This window comes from Paramacrobiotus metropolitanus, unplaced genomic scaffold (assembly GCF_019649055.1).
Source record: "Paramacrobiotus metropolitanus isolate TYO unplaced genomic scaffold, Prichtersi_v1.0 Parri_scaffold0000050, whole genome shotgun sequence".
Classification (NCBI taxonomy): Eukaryota; Metazoa; Tardigrada; class Eutardigrada; order Parachela; family Macrobiotidae; genus Paramacrobiotus; species Paramacrobiotus metropolitanus.
In genome coordinates, this window is record NW_026570270.1 from 44740 (window position 1) to 71420 (window position 26681).

Consider the following 26681-nt stretch of genomic DNA (forward strand, 5'->3'; position numbering starts at 1 on the left):
AGTTTGCGTGCGGCGTGCGTTTGGTTAATGAAACCGGTTGCTGCAGAGTGCAGACAAATATTATTTTAATCTTTCAAAATGCAGTCGCACTCCCAGCGCATCTCATGCAGGGTTTTCCAACCGAAGCTGTATATCTCTCAGCAAACTGAATCAGTGTTTCCTAAACATTGTTCATGACAACCAACGAATGGAGTCCATGTCATACGATACGATCGTTTGGCGACGGAAGGTGCACTAGACTTCCGTCTTCATAATGGACGTTTCCGGTTACCCCGGCGTTCAGAATAAGTGGCAGCAAGAAGAAGAGAAGCAGCTAAGCACACACACAGTGACACATGTACCTATCAGCCGTATACGTTCCGGTAAATCGACAGAGGTTGTACACTTGTCAACCTAAAGCTCCAAGAGTGGGGCTTGGCCAAGCAAATCGCAGATGCTGCCGTTTTTTGGCAGACCTAGAAATACATACAGCTTCTTGGCAGTTTCGTTTTGTTATAAATATATACGCCAGAATATCGGGTAGTAATAATCCTGAAGATACCGGCAACGCACAACGCACAACTTTATTCGATTAATTAGTGCTTTTCCACCAACAGTTATACGAGTACAAAATTTAGTATAGTACTTGTCTCGCTACGGAAACGTCTATGTATTTCTGAGCAAATCTTGGAGAAGCAGTTTTTAGATGGACAGTGGAAGCGGTTTTACCAATATCGAATCACTGCCGAATGGAACGATTTGACAAAGTTCGCCACTTCAAAAAGATACCTATAAGTACTTTTAGCAAACTTGAGACAAGCGTAGCATTCTATGCGTTGATTGAAGAGGCTTAGTTAGCTTACATTTGCCGTTAAGGGAGCTAACAATAAATTAAAATCCAATATCTTTGTCATGGCCTTTTTCGCATCCCCAAAACGACATCTCGCAGATTGCGCTCAGTTCTCAATATTGTGGCCACCTGCGTAGCCTTTACCGAACCCGGTGTCCGCGGTTACGGGACGGACAACGTTTAATTTTGTTGTTTTTTTCCGTCAGAAGAAAAGAACAAACAGGGACACATTGTCGTAATTCGGATAACAGCATCGGCTCACAACATTTTCACGTAGAGGGCTTTTCGGGGCTGCCGATTACCTATTCATTATTAGAACATTATTTGTTAACAAGAGCAGCCAGCAAGAAAAACAAGTTGTAATGTGTTGCCTGCAGCCTAAGGATTCACGGTTCGAGCGTGTTTTTCTTATTGGAAAAATAGTGTTGCAATAGTACATCCGCCATTCCGACCACCATTCAAGCAGCCGTATCCTTATATACCTGAAACAGTTTTGCGGAGTATAAAATAACAGTTGAAGGCACTTCTGCCAACTTCACAGTTCACATTTGTGCAAAGAAAACTTTTTCGTATTTTGCCCCGTTTCCAGCTTTACTGCACGATGCACGCATATGCCTGTGTTTTTGCCGCGCTGCTTGTGGCAGCAACCATTTTTACGCCTGGTAAGCAAATGTATCCAGATGAACCACCGGTGATGCAAGTCTGTGACTCCAACCAATATTTGTTTTGAGTTACCTAGTCATCTATTTATTTTTCTTATTTGTTAGGATACTCTGCCGATGCAAAACCGTCCGATTCTGCTAAGAAGCCGTGCAGGATTGTACCGTGCGCCCTTCACTGTACACCTCCAAGTAAGCCGCCAAACTTCCGCGTTTTCTAAATTTTATTGTGCCAATCACCATTCATTGTGTGTCTTGCTTTAAAAATTATTTTTGATATCCGTATAATAGAAGTCCTGAGCTCCTGTGGATGCACTTGTGTAAATCCATTTGGTAGTAAACCTGGCTCTGTGGAAGCTCCGTTTTAACTGCCCCCCGTAGGCCGTGGGCGTACATACGAGTGCACTATACCACAATATTGCTGGCATCGACCGAATGATTGGGGCCTCTTCCTAAAAAACGTTATTAAGAAAACGTTTCAATGTACAGAAATTATGCATATAGTCAATGTTCAAACATGCGAAAAAACTAATCCTGATTGTAAATTGCTGTCGTCATGTAAAAATATGAAACTTATGTCGCAACTCGCAATGCTTATGGACAATAAAGTTGGAGAAATTGATGTTTCAAAGGTCAGCAGAGCGGCGCAAAAGCCTCTTTGGTGTGCGTTGACTAATGGCAACCAAGTCTACAATAACAGGGTTTATTATGCTAACCTTTCTCAGTGCTCTTGCGTTTCCAGCACCCAGTGCAGCATTAGTAAACCGATGCGGGCACTTTATTTAGAAGCTCTGCCCTATTATCAAACTGGTTTAGAGGCTATTTTTGAGAGAAAAGGAAAGATTCTATAGTTCAGCATGATCCGGACCCCGTATCTGTTGACGCCCGCATTTACGCAGTTGAGTTACGTCAGGGTAATGGACATCTCCGGCAGGTTTCTCCCAGCGTTCCAAACAAGGCGTAGTGGAAAAACCGATGGTACCGCTACTTACGTGGTTACATGTAATTATCAGTATACAGATATGTGTGTGGTCAAACACAGCATATCCCTTTTTTCGCAGATAAGGGAGAAATCCGTAATGTACAGCAAATGCGTTTTTTTTATTTTTGATCCATTGCGAATCTACAACTAGCGCTTTGAAAAATGCTAAAGATATTCAACGATACAAAAAACGCAGCTTTTCCGCGAACCTCCGAGAAGCATTTTTTAGATCGTCGATGGAAGCGATGAACAGTAGCGGATCAACTGCCGAGTGAATTAGTTTGATAATGTTCGCCACTTGGAAAAACACACTTTGCATTGCAAAGCTTGGGACAACGTAATACACATTGATCGGTGTCCAGCACAAAAACACACTGGCTGTTAAAAGAGCTAAAATTCTGTAGCTATGTCGTGACCTTCTCCGTGGCACCGCAACAGAATCCTGCGGATTGCGCCCCGTTTTCGATGTAGCAACCTGCGTGACCTTTACCGAACCCGACGTCCCTCCTTGTGAAGACGGCGAATTTTGTATACGGTTTACTTTCCACTGAAACGTTCTCCGGTGTAAAATAAGAGGGCACGTCAACAAAATGATAGTTTCCGGAATAAATAAGGAAACAATGTTGTAACTGTACGTCCAGGTCACCAATGCGTGGTTCATAAAATTCATCAGGCAGAATTTGTTGAGGAACGGTGTTCGATGTCCTAGTCCATCGATGGCCGTTGCCGGGATGACACACGCCATGACAATCACGCCGGCCACTACACACGCCGACACGGCAAGTTTAAAGGAATGATGCGCACGATACGAGTGCGGATACACGATAGCCCAGATGCGGTTAAAACAGATGAGAACGTGGATAAACGGGATGTACCCGGCAATGATGGAGCGCAGCGTAATATGGATGGAGCAGAATACAGAATCCTGCTGATTGGAAAGGTTGTTTTTTATCATGAGAAATAGGGTATTCTGTATAATGCTGCTAATGATGTTCGCCAAGGCTAAAACAATAAGATAAACTCCGAACGATCGCTGCAGAACTTGCTTATCGGCGAATAGAATTAGTAGAAAGGCGTTTGTACACACTCCTGCAGCACAGATGATCAGCGTTATAATCTGCATAAAGTTCAGGCTTAATTCGTCACTGGATCCATTCCATGCAGAGCTTCGGCTGCCGTAAGTAGTATTGTGATTGGAAAGGTTCATGATATTATTTTACCAAATTTCCCTGTCGCTGCTTACAAAGCGCTGTGAGAATAGCCTGACAGAAATCACGGCATATGGAGGGAATCCTTTATAGCGTAGCGCTGTGTTTGCGCAAATCAGAAATACCGGTAAGATCTTCCCTTTTTGATTAAGAAACGGACCGCAAACATGTCGCCAGTAATGTGTTTTGACAATAGAGCGTCTGATAGTCAGATTCAAATCTCCAACTGCGTCACCGAGTCGCCTCCACTTCTGAGTATGTCACATCCATTAAGCTAATGGATCCTCTTTTCCTGTTAGTGTTTTTAAGATAAAATTGCCAGTACTCTTATACAGTACTTCTATTCGAACTGGAGGCCAGCAGAATAGAATACTTTTAGTTTTACTACAAAAAGCTCCGGATTAGAGAGCCGTAGTCTGGATGATACTGTAAATTAATTAAATCCGAAGGCAAACAGTAGAAGTTCAGATTAGACGGACGTCAGCCTATGACGCTGTACTACAGTGAGGTTCCATATCGCGGATGCCAACCAATTTGATCACGGTTTTGTACAGATTTATGGCAGGTTTATGAATTACTTGATATTAAAGTCGTGTAACCGATTTAGAAGCTCTCGGAAGTATTGACGCAAGAATGTCAATAATACAGTTCATTCAGTCTTTGTCTCTTCAAGCGGTCACTTTAACGCCCTCTGCTCACAGTTTTTATAATTATTATGTATCATTTGATCCATCTGAACATTTACTGCAGCAGGAGTACGTACATGCAACATGGGCGCGACATGCAATTACGTAGTTACAGAATACTGTACTGTATAATAGGTTGTTTTATTTATGTATTGTCTATTTTTGCTCGGCACATTACGTTTTCTAGAGGAGAATCTCATAATTATTAAAATTGTGACAATAAAACGCGCGCGCAATGATCTCAATATAAAGGCCAATGTTGCGAATGTTGTGCATTTTGAAGGTAAACCATAGATGTGGTCATGTGGACTCTTTGTGGAGCACTGCGTGCGCGCGTCGTGCCGTATAAAATGTAATGCGTAATATGCCAGGCCTACGATCTTGGGCGTTTAATTCAGGAAGTAGCCCATCACGCGACTTTAAAATTTTCAGCGGAGACCAAAATACTGATGTACAAGTAGTAGCTTACTAGGAAAATTCTGTTAATGCGGCTGTACTACGTTCTGGATAAAATATTAGAGGTGGAGGCGAAACAAAATCTAATAGGAAGGATACTGATGTGTGTGCAAGCGCTTCAGCTATTTTGACTGCACTATCTGTTTATTTTAAAAACCTTTTTACGCACAAATAAAAGAATTCGTCTAACAAATGTAGGTACAAATTGTATGGGTAAATAGAAACAGTATAAAATTATTCATTCACGGAATGTCAGGTCCGACTACACTGCAGGGTAGATCTTTGGTCAAGCAAGGACGGGATGGTGAAGGCACCGCTACCGGTATGCAAGGCGGACAGTTGCATCCCGCTTCCAGTGCTGAGACAATACAAAGCAATAAAACAAATTTTTCAGCTAAAGTAATTGGATATGATCATTATGAAATATTGGACACAACTTTATGCTTTACAAAGCAAGCAACTTTATGCTTTACAAGTACTAAAATATAATTACGATATATCATATTCCATCTATACATACAGCGAATCACATGAAATCGGCAAATATCCGCATATGTACATATTTTTTACTGGGGCGCAATAATTTTTGAAGAAACTTACATCGACTAGCAATGGCAGCAAGGGACGGAACCGAACCAGCACAAGACATAGTGGTGCATGCGCAAGGAATGTTCGGATTTACGAGTCCAAATAAGGTCGGTACACCGTTAACTGAAAAAAAATATGATGTAAATGCATGATAAAGTCTATTAAATTCAGAACTATAGCTAGCGCAAGTGGCTTAGCTCAATTTGTATTTAATGGCTTACCTAAAGAGATCATGGTGAAAGAAAAATAACACAGGAAGATACTGTAGAAAACGCGATTTACTGATGATCCATACATGGTGAAGTGTTTAAGTAATGACTAGCTGGTTACAACAAAAAGAAAATGTCAGAGATTACAAAATCTTAGGTAAGGCTTATCGAATATTAAATTGTCCAGAACAATAAAAGCAAAGAAGCGCTTTGTACTGCGATCAGTTACTTGACTATAATATATACTTTTTTCTAAATCATTATTCTTGTGCGTCTAATGAGAAATCCACGAATACTTTTCCATAAATTCATTTGTTACTCTCATTTTCTTTGAGGATTTTCCTGGTTTGGATATTTCAGGAAAACGACTAGCTTCGAAGCTTTTGCTGTTTCTACATCTCGGAAAAATTCATTAGGAAAATTCTACAGGAAATAAACAAAAACCAGATCATGAGACATAAAACGTATGGTTATGCAACGGTTAATGCAGGAAGCAGCTTTGTGTCAACTGCATTAAACCGTGCTATTAAAAAGTAATGTGGTATATTTGAAATATGAGGAAGTGTTCCATGTCCGTCCATTAGCTCGTTGAATGCATATGGTTCGTAAATTTTTCCAGTGGAATTTCTCCATAAGTGGTTAGTAAAAAGGCAGTGCAAAAGTTCTGCCTATATAATTATAGTGCAGACTTCGGAAAACTTGTACAAATCTAAATTTTCCGTTCAAGATCGCTAATAATTCCAACTCGCTTATTCCGTATCCAAATATACAAACATGCCATTTCTTCGTTCTGCTCAAATCGCTGTATGCATAGTGATGCTGTCCTGGATCCCAACAGGTATGCAATAGGTGTGCTCAATAAAACTGCACGGAATTCGAATTTATTAAGTTAATAAGAACCATTGTTCCGGCATTCAGGCTGGTCCATTCCAAACGTTTTTTTGATGCAAAACCCGGGTGACTGCTTGTGCCCGCCGTGTGTATCTCCGATGCCGGTTGTGGCGGCTGCCGCTCCAAAACGTAGGTGTATAAAATGCATTGAGAGACCATAGCAAATTTGTTGCTGATATCCGACGAACTTCCAAATATGTTATTTTGTAGTTGCACAAGCCGGTTGCCCGCAGTGTGCCTGCAATACCGGAAACGTCCCGCCTCCTGTCCCGCTACAATCATCGGGAAGCTGCCCGCCGGGGGGCGCACCGTGCCTGTGTATAACCAAAGATAAACCGTGCAGTATTAATCAACCACTTCCGCCATCCCCGAAATGAACTCATAATGGGGAAGTTTATAGTAAATCAGTGATTAATTTTGGTGATGGTTATCTTGGATGATGACAAATTCTGTTGTCCGTCTTTCCATCATATTGATGGGACGAAAGGCAGACGTGATTTCTTTAGTAGAAATGGGACAATTGGGATAAATTATAAATGGGATAAATTAAAGCAGCAGTTAACAGACCTCTTTCGCTTTTAGTACAACCCTGTAGTAAATTTTATCAAGACTTTCAACAGCGAACAATATACGAGTACCGTATTATAGTGCATACTGCATACGTATACTGCGGTAAATATTAGCAAAGTGATTTAGTTGTATGCAGTCCTTACTTGTTAGTTTGCGCACACAAGTTACAAGAATTTACAAAGTGTTGTTAATATACATCGCATCGGTTTCGTAGCACCAATATGTAATACGAAACCGGTTATTGCACGTTCGTTTATAATTGGGCTCCCATACCGTTGTTTACTCTCTTTGCTGTTAATTAACCTTAACCTGGTACACTGTCGGCACACGAGAGTGCGGCAAATTCCTAACAAACACTCGTTCCTTGCAGCACAACCACTACTGCCACAAATATAGCTTTTCTGTACAGAAGTAAACTATTTAGTACTTTTTTCCGTCTCTGTTCTTTGAGTTGACCATTGCATTTAATTTATCTCAACAGACAAACAAAATAAATCATGTATCTAATGGTAGTTTTTTCGTTAACCCTGATTTACTCGGGTGGGTTCTTTATTATTTTCCTGGATTATACATGATAATGTTGTTAATCGTTTGCCGGTTGTGCAACTATGCGTGGAAAGTTATTCAGTTAGTCAACAATTTTCTGTTCTTTTTGTAGCTGCTTCCGCTCCCGATGCGTCTTCTATCGTTAGACCTTGCCTGCAGTGTATGTGTGCTCAACCAGTGAGCGCCATCTCATCCGCTGCATCAAATGCCGGTAAGAAGGCGCAACCTCTTGTACGAGCACGTTTGATTACAATTCGCTTACTTAAGCCCTACAATTTTAACTGCTAGGTTTTTATAATGGTTAAAATTTTTTTATGCAATTCCTCATCAAGTTACATACTCGTACTAATACCATATAATAAATAAAAAGCTATAATCGCGATATAAATTTAATATTTGATCTAAATAATATGTGTGTACATGTAACTTGGTTCCTTGACATGTTTTACTCGTTCATAGTATCCATCAACCAATGCGGCTGCAATTGTGGTGGCATAAATCCTGTTCCTGTTCCGGCCCCTAATCCTTGCCCTGGACCAATCATCCTTCCGGTGTCCGGCGTCCAACAGTCGGCGGGTGCAAACGCCCTGATTCGACCTTGCCCCCTAACCGCAACTGCGTAGCGGCTGTTTATATATAAATTTTAACAGACGTTAAATCTTTTGTTGTTTTTACATGAAAGCTTTGTGTTTAAGAATAAGCTAGCGATGTGCGATCCTTGAATAATCGTAGTGCTGTAAAAAATTGTGCAACGAAGTGCTCAATTGGCGGTACATAGATGTCGGTAATAACTCGTTATCGGATAAAACTTCTAATCAGTGTAGACTCCGAACGAAAAGGAAATAGCCCAGTCCTGCCCGGCTAGGTCATGTACCTTTTACTCACAGTCAAACCCGTCTTCATACTCATACTCCTACTCACAAACGCCAAATAACCCAAAATTTACAAGCGCAACATCGGAGATTTTAATTTACAGCATACCTGAATTCAGATTTTTTAATTTGCAAAAGAAGCTAAATTATTAACTGGGAAAATGACATTTAGGACCTGCGAAGCTGCGAAATTCAGCTGCAGTAAAAGTTTCTAGTACTATGCAGTGCACCTTGTTTGTGCAAATTATTACGGTCTTTCTGAGCTGATCAATAATTTTTGGCAGTTAGCGTTACCGCAAGGTGCTGCTTGAAATGGTATCATCGAAAACGGCGTCTTTAAACGGGCAAGCAACGGCTACAAGTACTTGTATTGCTTATGTTGGGACTCTAAAGTAACCGTACCGCTTATGTTGGTGGGTCTCTAACTGTTTCTCAGAAGAGCTTACGAGATTTACGAGATTCAAAGCCTGTTATGCTTTACTGTCACTGAGTGGCTGGCACTCCTCGTACTACAGATTTCATGCACATTATGAATTACATGCATATATATGTTGGTGTCATATGCCTATCTGTACCACTCTATTAATGACTTTGTTTACTCCATTAACAACTTGTTGATGATGATTGCGCAAATTACCGAAGCAGTTTTCTATTAAAGAAGAGGAAAACAGTCATGCGCTAGTCTGTCGCCAAACGTATCCTACCTCAATAATTATTGTTTGAGTGCTTTTGACAAGCTGATCGTGTACACTGCAAATCCTAGAGTAGAAATGAAGTCTTTAACCCTGTTATTATCGACTCTTCTTATTTCCCAGGGTAAGTAAAAAATATTTTATCAATATTTTAATTCTGACAGAATCAGTTATTTAATGATTAATCACGTGGAATACAAGTTTCGAACAAAAAATCCGCACACAGCAAATCTACCAATCCTGAAAACTTGACAAACGAGATGAGCAGAAGTCTAAAAGAAAGAGCCTCCACATGTCACACAAACTAGGTCACTGGTTAGCGGTCGAAACGTTATTCTGACAGAATCCCCAGCTTTTGAATCTTTCTGGTAGTTCTTGGCAGTCTTAGGTGTCACCTGCGAACTTTTCTGTTGAATGTTGACCTATTGGGAGACATCATTAATTACTAGTCATTACATCGATTTATACATAAATTCGTCGTGACCTCATCCTTCACACGCACTGAAATTTGCAGTTACTTCGGCTCCTGATACATCTGTTCAAATACCCTGTGTCCATTGCGACCTGGCGTGTGTACAACCAATCAGCGTAATTTCTTCAGCCGCAACCAATGCTGGTACGGTGTCTCCACCGTATTTATTTTTAATAATTATATAGTGCAACAGATATGCTTGGCATTTTCAAATTCAGTACCTTAATACCGGTTCCTTTATACCGAAAGTGTTGTTAGCAATTTATATAATTCGACAGTAACGAATACCCAGTGCGGTTGCCAAGGATGTGGACCCATTCAGCCACAGCCGTGCACGGGACCGATTTTGGATCCTCTTCCTGGCGGCGTACAATCGGCCAGTTCGGCCATCATCCGACCGTGCCCTTTGAGTGCAACTGGATAGCAACACAGTTCTCTTACTTCTTTATAATCCGGGAAACTGCACCTCTTCAGGCTAGTACTAAAAGACCGAAGCGAACCCCAGAAACGGTATATTGCCTTTGTAGAACGCGTACATACAGTTTCCTTCAGACGCAACACGGAAAATATCATACTGATCGTGTGAATTATAAAGCCAATGTAGTTCTTTATAGATAAGCTGAAAGTTTGACTTTGCATACAGCTCTCTTTTTATAACTTGTTTAATAAAATATACCCTGTTTTAATTCATAGCATTAGATATTTTAAGCTGCCTAATTTCATCTCAAGCCATACAAAAAGGCACGTCTGTAATAACTTACAGACGCCTATTGTGAATGCACTCGATCAGTTCTGTTGTAGAGGAAGCCGATACAGGCATGTGAATCAGGAAACCATTAATGTGCTGCAAATGCAAATTCGGGTGTTTTAATTTCCTTGGCACGCAACATTTCGAATGCATCGCTGTAGTAAAATTACAATTTCATGGAAGTCTAGCAGAAAACCGGGCACGTTTAGCACGCATTATACAACACTCCTTATGATCGATGACGTTCGACTGCAATAAATCCCTGTATTTGGACCTTGTTCACACGTGGGTAACATTTGTTCAACACGTGCATTTAAAAGACGTCTGGACAATTAACAAACCATCCTACTATAATCTGTTACACAGGATCTTTTTCGTGCATCTCCAGTACGCTTCCTTCAAATCGTCAATAGAGGCAATAAACAGTACCGGATCAATCGCCGAATGCACCAGTTTGACCACATTAGCAATCTGAAAGAACCTGGTGTGGCTCGTAAGATTTGGCAATACGTAATATACATTCACCGGTGTCCAGCAAATAAACACACTAACGGTCAACAGCGCTAAAATCCTGTAGTTCTGTCGTGGATGCTTGCGTAAGGCAGAACCGTTGCGGCTGACATCGTGCCCATCAATAACATCATTATCCGTGGATCGTTTGATTCCCCGCGGCGACATCCCACTCGGTGTTACCCGCATACGATTTAACGGTATCGCACGTTTGCGTAGCAGAAACGGGCACGTCAACAGAATAATACTCTCCGGGATAAACAGCGAAATAATATTGAAACTGTACGTCCATTTAACCAAATCTTCGTTACTGAAGTTCATTCGACAGAATTCGTTTAGCGACGGTGTACGGCCATGCAGAGCGTCGACGACGGTCGCCGGTATAACAAAACCGACGATGACGATAGCCGCTACGACACAGGCAGAAATAGCCAGTCGGAACGTATGACGCGCGCGGTACGAGTACGGATATACCAGCGCCCAGATGCGATTGGCGCAGATCAGTACATGGATGAACGGAACGTACGCGGTGACAATCAGGCGCAGCGTCATGTGGACGGAACAAAATAAGGAATCATCTTCAGGAGAGAGAACGTTCTTGACCATCAGGATGAGACCATTCTGTAAAATACTATTTATTATGTTGCCAACGGCCAAAATAATTAGGTACACTCCAAAGGAGCGCTGCCAGACGTGTCTATCACAAAATAACGACAATAGGATCAGGTTAGAACAAATGGCCATGAAGCAGATGGTCAGTGTCACGATCTGGATTGCATTAAGGCCCGATGGATCTCCGGCGTCAGGTGATCCTTCCACACATTTTATAGTAGAATTCGATAAGGTACGATTGCTATAATCTGCCATAGCCCGTTTGCGGTTCGAATGTTTTGGCGAAGATTGTTATAACGGCAATGATAATAACAATTTTACTATACGATCTACCTCGTCAAGGTGTGTAAATTAATATGATCGACTTTCGTGCGCTCATCTGCGTGGGAACTGCTTTCCCTGACAAGGAATACGTAGATGCCAAATCGCATTATACGCGGTAGCTCGGCGTTGGTTCAGGTCTGTGTAAGGCATGAAAGCCGTCTTTTCTGTGTTAGCGTAGGAGGAAGCGGTCCCCAAGGAGTCCATTAACGTAAGCATAAGCTGGATTCGGGAAATAATTCTCAGTCAGTAAAATAATAAGCGCAACGATGCACCGCAGATTTACTCATGCTTATCAAAGACGCTATATTAAGCACTGCAGCGACACTAGAGGTGGCAAACCTTACCCGGTACTACCGTATAAGGACCTGCGACGCGTCATCGCGGCACACATCAACAACCGGTCGGCTGTTAGCTGCCATTGGGCTGTTAATCTGTTACCGTTACAACCGGCTTAGCATGCAAAAGAAAAGCAAGATAGAAGCAAATTTGCAACTGTTATTAATTTCCGGAAATTGGTAGCGTCACCAACTCGTATATTTACCGACAACGATTTATCCAGCCTTTCTCGCAGAAAGTTTATCGACGACGTGGTGCGCCAACTCAGTTGTCGGAAATCCCTGTTAATGACCGTTGTGATTACTTGTCAATTTCCAGTAAGCGCTAAGTTTTGTCGACGAACTGAAAGCTACAGAGTAAGCGAAGGGCCTCTATGCTCCAGAAAACGGGATTGTGTCGGTTACGTCGGTCACGCGCTTACAACGCTCGTTTTCCACTCAGATGCCAGTAGATGCAATTCAGTTTCCCGCTTCGATCCGGTCTTTTAGCGCCAGCCAACAGCGGTGTACAAATTGTATTTCCTTAGTATTAAAGCGATGCTCTTAAAGCATCTCAAGGGGAATTGCTTATACAGCGCTTCCAAGGAGCAATCGACTGTTCAGCTTGGAAAAAAGGATGCGAGGTCACGGAGCAGCGATGGCTAAACTTGGAAGCGGAGAAGATGGAAGTAAGATCAACATATCGGAGCACAGACTGAAATCCGTCCTAGAACGAGACTGATTTTGCGTTAACCTTTCTTAGTTAAATCACATGCGGAATGGACGATTTGCGTAATTATGGGTGACCACAGAGTTAATTCCATTACAGAAGATAACCGCTGTCCGCGGTTGATAAGCGGCAAGGATTTTTTCCCTGTGCAAATACGATGGAAGATTCACGAACATGAACGTCATGGATACGTTAGTTTCGTGTTTCCGAACAAACGGTCTCCTGAGATGCTGCACGTGATGCCGGTGGGTGCACCAAGTGGCCGCCATTTGTACAAAAGAGATGCAGCCTGGAAACACCAAGGTTTTACAATAAGGTTCCCACGCAGTTTGCACAAAACCCCGGTTGGTACACCCTCAAAATATTGCTCACAGCCAAACATAGTGCTGAATTGAATTAGTTTGTGATTGAATTTTATATGCGTGTGGTAGACACCGAGCGTCGATTACAGTGCATTGGCTATACATATACTGCTGATCACACACGACATCGTTAATAATTCTACAATTACAACAACGGTGTCCGAATTTTTCCTCACGTTTGTTGCGGCTTCTTGGCCTGTAGGAAGCACGGATTCAAGTACTGTTCTACAGCATTACAGCGGTGCGTTTTATAAGCTTAGCCGGCGAGCCTCCCGGTATTGACAAAGTTAGTTAGTGGTGTATTTATAAAAAGGAATTATTTTATGTTTATGCGCATCTGCTGGGTTGTTGCGTACCTGTACAAGCCGGTCCGGATGATGAGCACGATAAAGAACAGTGAAAAATGTAAATTCATGGGGTTACGCCAAACGCCACGCTACGCCTCACTGTTTAAACACGTAACATGCGTTTCGCTGGCTGGTGGCCTGCTGCGCACCTGATAATTTAATGAGAATACTTGTAATTGCCTGGCGGATGGTGGCTAGAAAACGGTCGGTGCAGTAAGGGACACTAACTGCGGAGCGCATTTACGCATTGTGGTAAACGTAGTGTAGTGGCCATCGTGCTCAGCGCTAATATCGCGCTAAATATGCATTAGCTGTACCTTTACGTGCTCATTACACGGACAGGCTTGTACAGATACACTTACCGACTGACAAAGTAGCCAGGTAAATGTCTCGTGTGGGCATCGGATGACAGTGCAAATTATCGGCGGCACATTCCGATTACATTTCCTTAAAACAATCAGCACATCCAAAAAACTGCTTGGTAATGCTCGTACATACTGTACTTGCGCGCTTACATATGTACATCTTAATAACCTTAACAGCTTAATCTTATAAAGCAGACAGTGGTGCGCCGAATGCTGTGTTTTTAGTTGGCAAATGAAACATATCATCGACCGGTGCGCTTGTAATATTTATTAAGTAATTTTATTTATGCATTTTTTACTGCTATTTGTTTACTGATAATTAATTTGTCGGAACGAGTCAAAAGGCAAAATGTTTACGATCGTGGTAGTTGCCTCCCTTTCGCTAATCTGCTCAGGTCAGTCGAGTGGAATATGCACAAATTGATTGCCCACATCGTATATAGGTCATCCAAATCTCTTTTTCTCGGTGCATTTGTACAATCGCGTATTCCCTTGAAATATTCTGCAGTTTCTTCGATTTTTATTTGCAGCAATTTCATAACAGAAGCAATGATAATAAAAAGCTAGCCTAAATTGGTTACGAGTATATAAATTGTTGTTTTACAGTGACATCTGCTCCATCGGATGCGGCTATTGCATGTGTACATTGTGACTTGGTTTGCGCCAATCCGTTACCAGTCGCCGCCGCTACGAATGCCGGTAAGTACGTCAAATAAATAAAATAGTAATATTATCCCAGGCTATTTAAAAAAAATCGTTTGGACCATAATGTTTCGTTGATTGTTGCAGCAACAAATACACAGTGCGGATGTCATCCATGTCAACCCGTCAATCCGTGTCCGGGACCTATAATTAACCCGGGCGGACCAATCATACTGAACCAAGCTGACAGCTCAAACATAATGTGCCCTTTAAACACCGCCGGATAGCTCTAGACAACAGCATTTAACCTCGAATTTTCTGCATGCGATGAGTGTTTTTAATGCGTTTTGAAGAGTTTGTTGTCCATATTAGAAGAAAACCTGTTAAAGATTTACCGTTCTGTAAAACAGTTATTAATATGCAAATAAATCCCATGTTAAGCTGTGAACTGTAAGTATTGAATTATGTTGCCGTACAGCACACCACGGTGTATCTAGTTTACTGCATGCCGCATTGTTTCAAAAGCTTGGATTACAGCATTCGGTACAGAGACACGTGTGAAAAGAAAACCGGTTGTTTTGTTGTTGTTGTGATAACGGTCCACGCAGATTCGATGAAAACGAGATGTGCGTTTTTGACGCCAAACGCCAAATTCTTAGCACAACGCGGCTTTTCCCATTGCGTGTTTGAACGAATCAAACGGGTTCATATACCAGAGAAATGACTCGAGAGTGTCGATAAATCTATATCACGCGAGTAACATTTCTTTGCTAAAATCAGAAGTGAATTGCATAACTCCAAAAAAATTGGTATCATCAGCTAAACCAGTTCGCATTCTGAGCCACTTAGTAAAAATGCATTGCACCTCAGCTGCTCTCCTGTTCCTGTTGGCTCTTGTACATTCTGGTAAGATATCTAATTTCTGTTCCAGGTTTTTCGCCGATCGTCATTGGTCACAGAAGATCCATAAACGCGCTGCATCGTGTACTTTCGTTGCAGGGAACTGCGGTCCAACGAACCTGGCGTCTCCAATTTCTCCTATTAGCCAACCTATATGTCCGTATATGTGCAACGTTTTCTGCATGCCACCATGTAAGGAACCGATATGACCTTTATTTAAACTACTGTTTATTAAATGTAATGATAGCGATCAAATATAATTGTTGTAACATGCTTTGCCATAGAGTACGCATACAGGAGTATGGCAGAGTAGAATATGCAGTTGCACATCGTATTATCCCGTAATGATATTAATATGACTGTTCCGGAGGAAACATTTATTTCGCGGCTTCCGGCGCTAATAACGGTTTTGACTTTTCAGCGGTTTCGGTTAACTGTGGATGCGGATGCACACAGCCAACCAGTCCGTGTCAGAATGTGGCTGGCGTTGCCAAACCCGTCCCATGTGCTATCGCCTAATTAAATACAGTACAGTAGTGGGCAGTTCGTTTTGCAGTTCAACTCACAAAACAATTATAGTTTTTAGATCTTTGTATGTGCATTTGTTATAGAAGTATAGAAACTGTCATAAAACTTGTGGATACTATTCTGTACATTTATTCGGTTGATGGCATCCGATATGCAAAGTGGTAGAATGACATTATAAACATTCAGCAAATTGACTGCAGATAAACAGCTGCTGCACGGTTCTTGCTTGCTTTAGATCTGAGACCATTAAAACTTCATATTTGTTTTCAATATAAACAAATGCAGCTACAGTACATTACAATACATTGCGGCATAAGTAACGAATCGATCCATTAAATTCCGCTGCTTTGTTTGTTTTTCCGTAATATAAACGTACGAGCATAACAAATGTTTTTATCTTCGCAATAAATGTACGAGTATATTATATGAATTGATGTTGTTGATTACGACTTGTAGATTCAGAAGCACATGCGCCGGTAAAAACCGGTTAGCGTTTGTGTGTAATTGTGTAAGTAATAACAATTACTGTTGTTTATGTCGTTCTTCTATGGCATATTCCGTGAAATGTGTTGTGTTTTCCGTTCAAGGCGCACTGCTACGCAGTACACACAGAGCAAACAAACAGACGTCGAATTCATTTTTATAACGAGTCGCACTGTTAACCATTCAATTTCTGCTGTTAACAAGAGCTGAAAAGTTAATAAATTGTTTTACGTGAGAAAACTCTCGGTTACCCAATCTTCCCAAGAAGATTCTGGAAAATGGTTTGCAGCGCCTCCATCGCATTCACAAGTATTGGCTTGTTCCTGCTGGCTTCGTTGCAATCAGGTAAAAACCGTTTTGTCGTTAGTGCATTTTGCACAAATGATGGGGTACTGTACGGTAGTTTAATCATGCTCGACGCGTTACTACGAGGCATTCCCTTTGCAGGGTACACTACTGACCCAACGAACTTGGTTTCTCCCATTTCTCCGATCGGAGGACCATGCGGGGTTACCTGCATGATCGCATGTGTTCCGCCGGGTAAGCGGTCGTTGTTAGTTTTTGCCACTCATTAAACTACAGTAGACTCTTTATATGACCCTTATTTTTTACCCGATCCCACAGTTATATTCGTGGCGACAGGGAAACCGGTCGGTTGGCGAATACTTGCCGGCGATAACATGTACGCATTAATAAACATTTTGCGTTTGTTGCAGCTGTCCGTATTAACTGTGGATGCGGTTGCACGAATCCCTGTCAGACCGGTGTGAAGGTGCCTGGAGGACCTTGCAATATAGCACTACCTCCTTAAAAGAAAGATCACATTACCACAGTATAATGATGTTATTTTTCAAATAATACTGCGGTGGTGGTGCAAGAAGAAGCAGGAACCGTATTATTTTTGGAGGACTTGATTGTTACCAATGTACAGATTATTATAACACAAGAAACGTTCACGGTTTCACCGTAGCGTTGTTTTGGTTCACGGTCGTTAATTACCAATAAAGCATTCGATGTTTATAAAGTATTAGAGTATGTCATAACTAACCTTTTTACTCGACAGCTTCCATGATAAGGCGGAAACAGCAAGCATAAGTGATCCATTGAGGAGCACTATTCTGTAAACAGTGTTGGGCAATCGGTTTACTGGGGAAGGTCTGCTCAAACTGACTGCGACTTAATGCTACCAGTTTCATAGGGAATTATTACGCACCGACCCCATAGTGGCACTGCAGTTAACGACAACAATACATACTGTGCTGAGCTGGAGACGACAATGCTAACGATTTTGTACTCTCAGTAGTCATGGACCTTTCGATCAGCTGCCTTTACTAGAACGTTATGCAAAACTTATCGCAAATTGCAGACGACCGCACAAAGTGATTTACAAATTACGCCCTAAAACTGACAGGTTCCAGTAAGTAATCACCATGGTTAATGGTAATGCCGTATATCCTAAGGGCTAAGTAACCCGAAATGGAATGGCCGTAATGGTGGATTACACTTTAATCGTGGCATCAATGTAGCGAGACCCGTGTAAGCTCACAAAACTGAAGAGGAAGCCAACTCATCAGAACTACCTGGGTGTGACCCGTAGTGCAGTTCAGGTGAAGTTTCAAGAATTTGTTATGTGTATAATTTGCACAGAATTTGTTAATGTTTTTGACAGCTGGCGTCTACCGACCAGACAAGTACAGGCGCAGTACGGAAGTTGTTAAAGGCGCTAACAACGCGGAAAACAGCACCGTACGGGAGAAAAAGGACTGTATATTGCGCATATTTATAAGGTGGGATTATCCAGCTGCTTGTGGAGTACGTCAAGCGATCGTTGGAAATTTATTCATCTCCTCATGCTTATGATTCGTGGTGACGGCTTCAGTGGGTTCATTACGTAAAAAGCACGTATACTCACGCCCGGATCATTGGTCATATTAAAAACATGCAGATATATAAGACCACAATGCCGACAAGCGTGAAAAAGTAACGGATGTCATTCGTCGTGCATACTTTATAGATTTTTGGCAGTGCGTGATATGAAGGAGAAAACAATGCCATCCACTGGGCATTTGACGTTTTCCAGTTCGTGTTCAAGTTGTACACGTCAACCATGAGGGATCGCCTTAGCTGATATTCATACGTACACTAATGTTACCGAGTCAGGACTGAAGGATTAAATGCCTTGCTCCTGTGGTGCTAATATGCTTAATCTTTTAATAAACGTTTGGGCTAGCGCTGATTGACAGCCACCTAAACTTTAGGACCTTCTTATTATACCAAACTGTGCAGAGTACTTTTAAATTTGGCTGATGGGCTGCATTGTGTTTCGAATGTGGTTAACCTTGTTGCATTATTGAAAAGCAGCGTTTCGTGGATCGTATGTTTGAGAGATACGAATATGGGTTAACGATGTTATTTATTACACAATCTTCATCCTTCGCATAATGAACAATACAACAATTACACCCGCATGGGTACTATACCCCCAGTGGTTAGTTCTGTGGTGCGTTCTGACCTTTCTACTTTGTGCCATCGGATTAATTCTCAACATTCTGCTCGTTTCGGCCATAATCGTTTCACCCGCCCTCCGCCACGGATCGGGCGTGCTGATCGCCCATTCTATCCTGCTGGAAGTGTTTTTATGTGCGATAGCGTTTCCTCTGGTCACTGCTTCGACGTACACACCCCAGTTTTACGTGTGGTCTAAACCCTTCTGTCAATACACGATGCTGCTATTTTACGGCGTCTTGTGGGCCGAGAACTGGGCCGATGCTACGATCGCCATTAATCGCTTCATCGCCATCTTTTTTCCGCATGGTTATAAGAAAACACGAACACCAACGGCTCTTGCTATAACCATACTGATCGGCTGGATCGTTCCGCTGTGCACGGTGCTGGTGTTGTTCTTCGAAATCGGAGCCGTTTTCCAGGCATGTATAAAAAGTGTGACTTTCTTCCCGGCAAATTGTGATCGAGCGACGTTTCTCAATTGTCCAATAGTAAGTGTAAGCACGCAGTGTTCTTGACGTTTTAATTTTGCAGGCTTATGGGCCGTGGCAGGCATGCGGCGCACGCCCCACCAGTTCCACTTACGCTGTAATTACCATAATCAACACATCAGTCCCCATTGCCATCATCGGGGTAATCTACATCACCATTTTCAGTACGATGTTTTTACGCAGTTTGTGTAGCGGACGGAAAACGGCGCCGCAAATTACCGTTAACCGCAGTCAGGGCACGGCTGGAGCACTGCGCAAGCGTTTAAAAAGCGCGCGTATGCTTTCTATCTCCTACATCTGGTATTCCATCTGTTACTTGCCGGCACCGATCGTCGCCAGTGCCGCACCCGTAGCGTACGGTTCACAACCGCTGATTTCTTTGTTCTTGAGATTACTGCTTGTGTGCTCGGGGACAACCAGTCCGGTAAGGGATTCAGTGAAATTTAATCAAACCCATGAATCAAACCGTCATCCAATAAGCTCATGTGAGCTCATTAAGGTTTTTTCCTAGAGGATTTTTTTCCTAGATGATATACCTGGCCATGAATGATGGGTATCGGCGTTCGACGAAATCTGTTGTCATGTGGATTTTAAGCGGTTGTCGAGACTTTTCGAGTAGCCGGCCGGAAACTGGAGGAACGGTTAGCGGGACAAATTATCGCACCAAGAAGGCCACTAGTGTGCAGGGTGCATTTAGTCAACCCACGCATCCCCAGAATTAATAATAATATTAATAATATGGAGTGTCCGCTGGGGAGAACCGTGAACTGACGTGCAATCTGAAAAGACTCTTGAGGGGCATTTATTACTGTTTTGTTACAATTTTCCTGTAATGGTATCAGTCTGGTTACTGGTATCAAGCGGGTCTCGCCGTTATGTCATACCGGCAATTCGAAGTAACAAGCAGTCGTGATCCATACCAAGCTTAAGTTAATATTCGCGATAAGTTGTTACAAAAAAATTTTGTTACTGTACTTATAAGTTAGGTACGGCGTACAAGTACCTGTGTATTTCATATATCCAGTATGTTAAGTTCCAAAACTTTATACTTACATTGCGTCGATGGGCTAAAAACGGATTTGCAATGATCTAACATCACCGTATCGTCACGGAATCTCAGTGTGTTTTACGCTCAGCTAGACTGAACAGTTTTCGTTTTTTTTAGCATATCATACCGGACCTTATTATTGGGTCTCGTTATTCTTTTGCAAGCTGCAACTAAAATCGCTACGCTGTAAGGTGTCCAATATCTTTAATAAGTATCGCGGAACAAGTACAAACAGCTTATCGTTAGTACTGTACATGTACCAGAAAAAAATGTATAACAGAAAAACTTCCTCAGTAGCCAATGATATCCTGATCATCCACTGGAAGAAGGCTGTAAGCTCGTTATCGACTAAAACATTATCCAGGGAACATGCACACTTCTGTTTTGCTAGCAGCAAAACATTGTTTGCCTTTAATACGAGTAGGAAGTACCGGTGTTTCTGTGAACGAAGATGGCTCAAAGGCGTAATTAGTGCATGACTGTTTCACACTTACGCAACACACGGTAGGCTGAAAACTTTAATACAGCATACTTCACGATTGCTGTTCCAGTCTAAATGGAAGCCTGTACTCGACGAGATTGTTATTTTTTTTACGGTGATACCGGTGCACATGCTAGTGTTATTTCGATGTTTTTCTGCGTAACATATTTACACCTTATAGCCTAGCCATTTGTTTGAAGTATTATAGTTTGGATGCTCCCTTTTGACATTCTAAAACTGTATCTGCTGCTCTTCTAAATCTGATTGTATAGAACTTTTGAGTGATCATAATTTTCACCCGATAAACAAGGATATTCTGCTTTTTTCTCCCTTATCCGCTGGTTTAAAATGTCCACAATTCGCCGAATCGGGAAGGTAGTTGCTGAGCAAACCAAACCGTGGATATTTAGGTTGATATATATTTTTTTCTCCATTTAAACAGGGTTTGGTAGCTCTGGTAACCGGCGGCGCTTCTGGATTGGGTAAAGCCACTGTGGAACGCCTGGCCATCAACTGCACCACAGTATTTGCCATAGATCTTCCCGATTCCATCCACAGCGTCCACAAGCATTGGCATTTCCCGCCGGAATATGATCTGCACTACAGGGCAGCCGATGTACGTTCGGAGTTTGAACAGTTGTATGTTGCATTGTTTCTGCTTCTCATGATGTGCTATTCTACAAATTTATTCTTGCGAAGAGTTCTTTGCACGCACGTACGTAACATGTCTTAATAATTCAAATATAGGCACTTTGTTAAATTAATACTACTGATCACGATATTTTGGTAACAGTGACACTGCGTGTACACATAAAATAACATGTTAACGTTCTAAGATACAATTGACACAGCTGTTATTTTTTACTTGGTTTTTTAGGTAACTGACGAAGCGCAAGTGTCTAAGGTGATCGAGGAAATTCGCGGGAAACACAAAAGATTGGACTATCTTGTAACATGTGCCGGTATCTTTGAACCACAACCGGCCTACCATTTTGATAAGAATAAGCCGCAAAGCATGGATGATTTTACGAGGACGTTCAATGTAAGTCCACGTCCGAGTCCAAAACTAAATTACATGTATTTCAGTTTTAAAACATTTTAGCACGATTAAACCAGTGCGTTTTTTCCTTAAATCAGTATCTGCATCAAAATTGTTGTTTTATAAAATGTACTGTACTTTATTAATATGTCCCATACTATTCTCTTCTGTTCATCTTATTGTAATAATAATAATAGCACCAAATGTATATTTATGATTGGGAGATGGGACAAAAATTAAAATTGTAGGAATATTTACTGCTTTATTTTACAGATGTCATGTTTTCTATTTGCAGGTGAATGTCTTCGGCACATTTAACGTAATCCGCTTAGCGGTGGGCTTGATGAAAGAGACGAAACCGCACAATGGCAACGAAGATCGTGGCGTCATAGTTACCGTGTCCAGTATTGCACGGGATGATGGGCCTGCGGACCATGCCGCTTACAGCGCCAGCAAAGCAGCCGTGGCGGGTTTGACCGTGCCGCTGGCTCGCGAGTTTGGACCTTTGGGAATTCGTGTGGTATCTATTGCGCCTGGTGAGATTACTTCATGAAGCTTCAATTATGCTTGTAAAAAAGCTGTATGATCACAAATCGGCAAGCAGTATTTAAGCTTATTACCGGTACATGCATAAATGCTTCGAATTTACGTAAGAGCGTCAGTTGTAATCCAGTTGCCGGCAACGCTATCGAGAAACTTTTTTGGCTTATCAACATTGTTTTTGTAATTTAACCACGCAGGAGTATGTAGATCTTGGATACAGTTTATCATTAATGTTTATGTGTAAATTAATACGCTTTGTTGGAATATTATGGTTAGGCCCGATGTACACACCGCTACTGGCGCGAGCCGGACAAGCAGTGGAAAAATGTCCGCAGTCAACAATTTTCCCACAGCGGTTAGGCCAACCGGAAGAGTTTGCCAGAATAGTGGAATTTATTCTGGAAAATCCCTTTGTCAACGCCACGACCATCAGCTTCGATGCCGGCTACAGGAACCCGGGTGGATCAACGTTTTCCAATATGTGATTGCTGCGGTTGACTTAATTTATTTGCCGCTAGGAAAATATGTTATTTACCACTTCCAGTTAGACGCGCTTGCCATTATCATTGACAATTAAGCGGTCAAAAACCACGGTATTCAATGCGTTTGCTGTAGCGTACGTATATATGTGTGCAAAATTTCTTTTAATTTCCTACTCTATTTTAAACTTCGTTAAAGAATTAGGAAAAAGCGATAAAGAAGCAAACGGATACAGAAAAGGGACGCATAATGTATGGCACGGTGCACATATCTGGTACAGAATTTCTGTTTTGGCTATTGTGTCCGATATATGGCATGTAGGACAGTACGAGTGCTGCATGTTACAAAGTACTTTAATAAAATTACTGGTTAATTCGATCTCTGTCAATTCTATAGTACATTTAACGTCGTTGTCCATATCGCACCTAAAAAGTTATGCAGTCTCTTTTATCTAATCTAGTCTTGCTAATCAAAGCTTGCTTTGCTATACGTGAATATTCATCTTTGGGTAAAACCCTATCTGCTTTCTAGACGAGCTGTAACTTAAATTAAACTGCCATATTGAATAACAATCATAATTGTAAAACTTAATCACATTTAATCCGTTCATGGCGTGGTGTAGCAAATACAACCCGGAATGACGTCACTGTAGTCCATAAAGGAAGCCTTCTTTACAATATGAATTTTTATGGTATATATACGGAACCGCACAACATGAAACATTTCTGCATGATTCACAGAATCATGGTTTAGAAATCAGAACTACCAGAGTTAAAACGTAAAACTAACACTGGTCATAGTCACATTAATGAGAAATTAGCTGCCTAACTGTATAAACAATCGGAATTAATGGTAGAAAAGGAACGTCGATATCAGCGCCGAAACTGCAGGGATAAATATGTGGATAAAAAAACTGGTGCTCTTTTTTTTACCAAGAAACGATGCGGCATTGTGGTCAAACTCTCCATCTCTGTAAAGAAAAGTAACCGGTGACTTGGTATTAAAGCCGATTATAAGGCAACATTTAATGTTGATCAGCGCTTATTCGTACGGAGTTTTACATGGAAGTTGTGGAATTGGCCAGACCGATGATTCCACAAGCAATGCGAGCCCCGGCATTTCCGCTAATCTTACTCTCCGGATTCCCGCCGCGACCGAGATCATCCTGTTTCTCGTGCACGACAATCATCCGTCCAATAACACTGCTGGGACCGACCAGCGTCACGATGTGGTCGGTGATGTTCAGCTGAGCAGTGCCTTGGGCTGCAAAAGCGTGTCGACTTAATGTATTACTAGTACTGATGTAAACATTTTTACGAATATGTTATACTATAAATATTCCTAATAATTAATTACGTTATTTAGAATAAGTTAAGCGACGCTGCAAAATTTGGGTTGCAGCACATACCATCGGACTGGATATTTCCGAGATCTCCAAAATGCCGGGCAACATCTTGCGGTCCGGCATGATCTTGACGGAGAGGATTGTAGTGAGCAGCGGCACTGGCGCAGCCCTGGCTGATGTCACCGAAGGTGTGCACATGGAAGCCGTGTTGCGCTTTAACAGAAAAGCAAAAATTTACAACTCATTCCAGCAGTTTTTATTTTCGAGAAGGTGCCAACATCCAATTATAATGTTAATAACGTAATAATGTTAATACGAGTACAAGTACACGACGGTACAGTAACGGTTATGACTTCATCGAAAGCCTTCTTATCTTGCAGAAGGTGCGTTACTATAAAATCACAGAACGATATTTATATATTATACGTACTGTTTGGTGCGAGCCCCGTAATGTTCCCGGAAATGTGCGTGCGCCGACGATGGTGCTCCTCTTCGAAGACAACTGTACCGTGCACCGTATCCGACTTAAAGAGAACGGCAACAGCCTTGCTGGTATACCGCGCGTTTACCCATTCTTCCGGTGCATCGCGGTGGTCAGCAGCGGCCACAAGCGCCGCAAGGAAGATAGTTATTGATACACATCGCATTTTCCAAGGATATTATACGAGAACAGTTTGGTCGGTAAATTCAGAACAATAATTTAATGTACTTGTGCTGTATGCGCGGTTTTACTAAAGACTGCTGTTTACTTCGTTCTTCTTGAATCGCCGTAATAATAAATTAAATAATAAGGAAGATAAACCTTTCATCCGCGTTAAATCACACTTGAATAACGCCTGCCAATTTGAGCATTCTGATAAGATACCATGTCATCGTGGCTGTCATCGTGGCTGCCTGTAAATAGTTTGCCGGCGCATCCAGCGCGCGGTGTAAACATCCAGATAGTGTTATGACTGTAGTATACCGGTAAAGCTACGGTTGGATAGCGTTCACGTAATCGCGGTGTTGTTGTGATGTTTTCTAAATTACACCTGGATGCAAAGCTTGCGCAGCATTAACGTGTACTTCGATACTTGTAATATGCGATTTGAATGCAAGTGCTAAATCATCTTGTTGTGTGTTGTGCGTAGTTCTGACTTTGAATTTTGAATATCATCACGCAAACACTGCAGCCGTAAACATTTTTCCGTATTAGTTGTGCGTGTGTGTCAAGTTGTGGGAATTTGTGGATCATTATAAAAGCACCAGCATGTACTTGGTCTTGTAGCTGTACCAAGCGTTGCATGCTTATAAATACAGCTGAAAGAAACAACCAACGTGGTTTATTTTTCAAGAACATTTGATACCCAACTGTTCAGTTGAACATTACACGCCTTTTAACATGTTCAAATAGCTTAATGACCAGATCGCAACCTCGGAAAAAAAATAAAAGGTTTAAAAACACACGGACTGGTTAAATAAAAAAACAAAGAATGAAGTTAGAGAACTCCTAAAATTTTAGAATTACTTTACTAACATGAGAAAATATCCATAACGCCCGGAAACAAACAGGTCTGTATAATATCACAGCAAGTCAATTAAAACGGCGATTATCTTCACATTACTAATAAAAAGTATAAATTGAAAAACCAGCACTTATCTGAAAGCCGGCGGCATGTAATAACCGAACCCGTCTCCTCCCGTATTGGAATACATTGGCTGACCACCGCCGTATCCCTTCGGCGGATCATCATAAATGACGTACGTGATGGACGGCGCCGGTGGTGGAGGATAGTACGGCTGTCCCGGGGGATACACCACATTGGCGTAGAACGTACACAAAGGTCCGTAAATGTAGGTATTAATATTGAGATTGTTGTTGTTGTTGACGTTGTTCGTGTTGGTGATCATCCCGCCGGTGTTCATGTTGATGGTATTGGTGATGGTGTTGGTGTTGCTGATGTTAATGTTGTTGTTGCTGATGTTGTTGCAGAAATTGTTGTAGGAGCCGTAGTTGATATACGTGGAACCCGGTCCATATCCGTAGCCTTGCATGTGGACACTTCCGATCACAATACACAGGAAGGTCAATGTCGTCAGCACCAAGTTCGATGATATTGAAATAATTATGCGCGCCATTCTGAATACCGCGCGGTTGTTCGTGCTGCTGAAGATAAAAGTTATGTATACCAGTGCCAAAGTAAGAATGTTGTTCTTCTGATCATTTTTTTGCCCTGCGAAGATG

The 26681-nt window shown here is 41.8% G+C and overlaps 4 protein-coding genes and 5 long non-coding RNA genes across 10 annotated transcripts; 7 read left to right on the forward strand and 2 right to left on the reverse strand.

Annotated features, from left to right (window-relative positions):
* Positions 1-1287: 1287 nt before the first annotated feature.
* Positions 1288-2094, forward strand: LOC129592209 (uncharacterized). Its single transcript, XR_008690947.1, has 3 exons — positions 1288-1491; positions 1597-1680; positions 1780-2094. It is a non-coding gene; the product is annotated as an uncharacterized LOC129592209 (long non-coding RNA).
* Positions 2095-6272: 4178 nt separating this feature from the next.
* Positions 6273-7060, forward strand: LOC129592169 (uncharacterized). Its single transcript, XR_008690934.1, has 3 exons — positions 6273-6455; positions 6536-6637; positions 6719-7060. It is a non-coding gene; the product is annotated as an uncharacterized LOC129592169 (long non-coding RNA).
* Positions 7061-7442: 382 nt separating this feature from the next.
* LOC129592202 (uncharacterized) lies at positions 7443-8442 on the forward strand. The gene is made up of 3 exons (XR_008690942.1): positions 7443-7618; positions 7737-7835; positions 8084-8442. It is a non-coding gene; the product is annotated as an uncharacterized LOC129592202 (long non-coding RNA).
* Positions 8443-8956: 514 nt separating this feature from the next.
* Positions 8957-10655, forward strand: LOC129592195 (uncharacterized). Its single transcript, XR_008690939.1, has 3 exons — positions 8957-9312; positions 9703-9804; positions 9939-10655. It is a non-coding gene; the product is annotated as an uncharacterized LOC129592195 (long non-coding RNA).
* A 101-nt stretch (positions 10656-10756) lies between these two features.
* On the reverse strand, positions 10757-11785 carry LOC129592091 (uncharacterized). The gene has a single exon (XM_055488057.1). It carries the CDS (start codon positions 11783-11785, stop codon positions 10757-10759), a length of 1029 nt encoding a protein of 342 aa, XP_055344032.1.
* A 3525-nt stretch (positions 11786-15310) lies between these two features.
* On the forward strand, positions 15311-17542 carry LOC129592180 (uncharacterized). The gene is made up of 5 exons (XR_008690935.1): positions 15311-15520; positions 15614-15706; positions 15936-16870; positions 16973-17065; positions 17242-17542. It is a non-coding gene; the product is annotated as an uncharacterized LOC129592180 (long non-coding RNA).
* A 1424-nt stretch (positions 17543-18966) lies between these two features.
* LOC129592092 (orexin receptor type 2-like) lies at positions 18967-20243 on the forward strand. The gene is made up of 3 exons (XM_055488058.1): positions 18967-19521; positions 19565-19945; positions 20049-20243. Exons 1-3 carry the CDS (start codon positions 18967-18969, stop codon positions 20241-20243), a joined length of 1131 nt encoding a protein of 376 aa, XP_055344033.1.
* Positions 20244-21137: 894 nt separating this feature from the next.
* Positions 21138-23484, forward strand: LOC129592188 (3-hydroxyacyl-CoA dehydrogenase type-2-like). Its single transcript, XM_055488165.1, has 5 exons — positions 21138-21425; positions 21493-21666; positions 21928-22092; positions 22385-22625; positions 22909-23484. Exons 1-5 carry the CDS (start codon positions 21399-21401, stop codon positions 23115-23117), a joined length of 816 nt encoding a protein of 271 aa, XP_055344140.1. The 5' UTR covers positions 21138-21398; the 3' UTR covers positions 23118-23484.
* A 242-nt stretch (positions 23485-23726) lies between these two features.
* Positions 23727-25251, reverse strand: LOC129592155 (uncharacterized). 2 transcript variants are annotated; one of them, XM_055488126.1, is made up of 4 exons: positions 24888-25251; positions 24521-24670; positions 24174-24375; positions 23727-24082 (listed from the first exon to the last, which is right to left on the reverse strand). In XM_055488126.1, exons 1-4 carry the CDS (start codon positions 25102-25104, stop codon positions 23959-23961), a joined length of 693 nt encoding a protein of 230 aa, XP_055344101.1. In that variant the 5' UTR covers positions 25105-25251; the 3' UTR covers positions 23727-23958. The 2 variants fall into 2 exon arrangements, with proteins under 2 accessions (XP_055344101.1, XP_055344102.1); XM_055488127.1 differs by having other exon boundaries at positions 24164-24375; positions 24888-25240.
* Positions 25252-26681: the final 1430 nt, after the last annotated feature.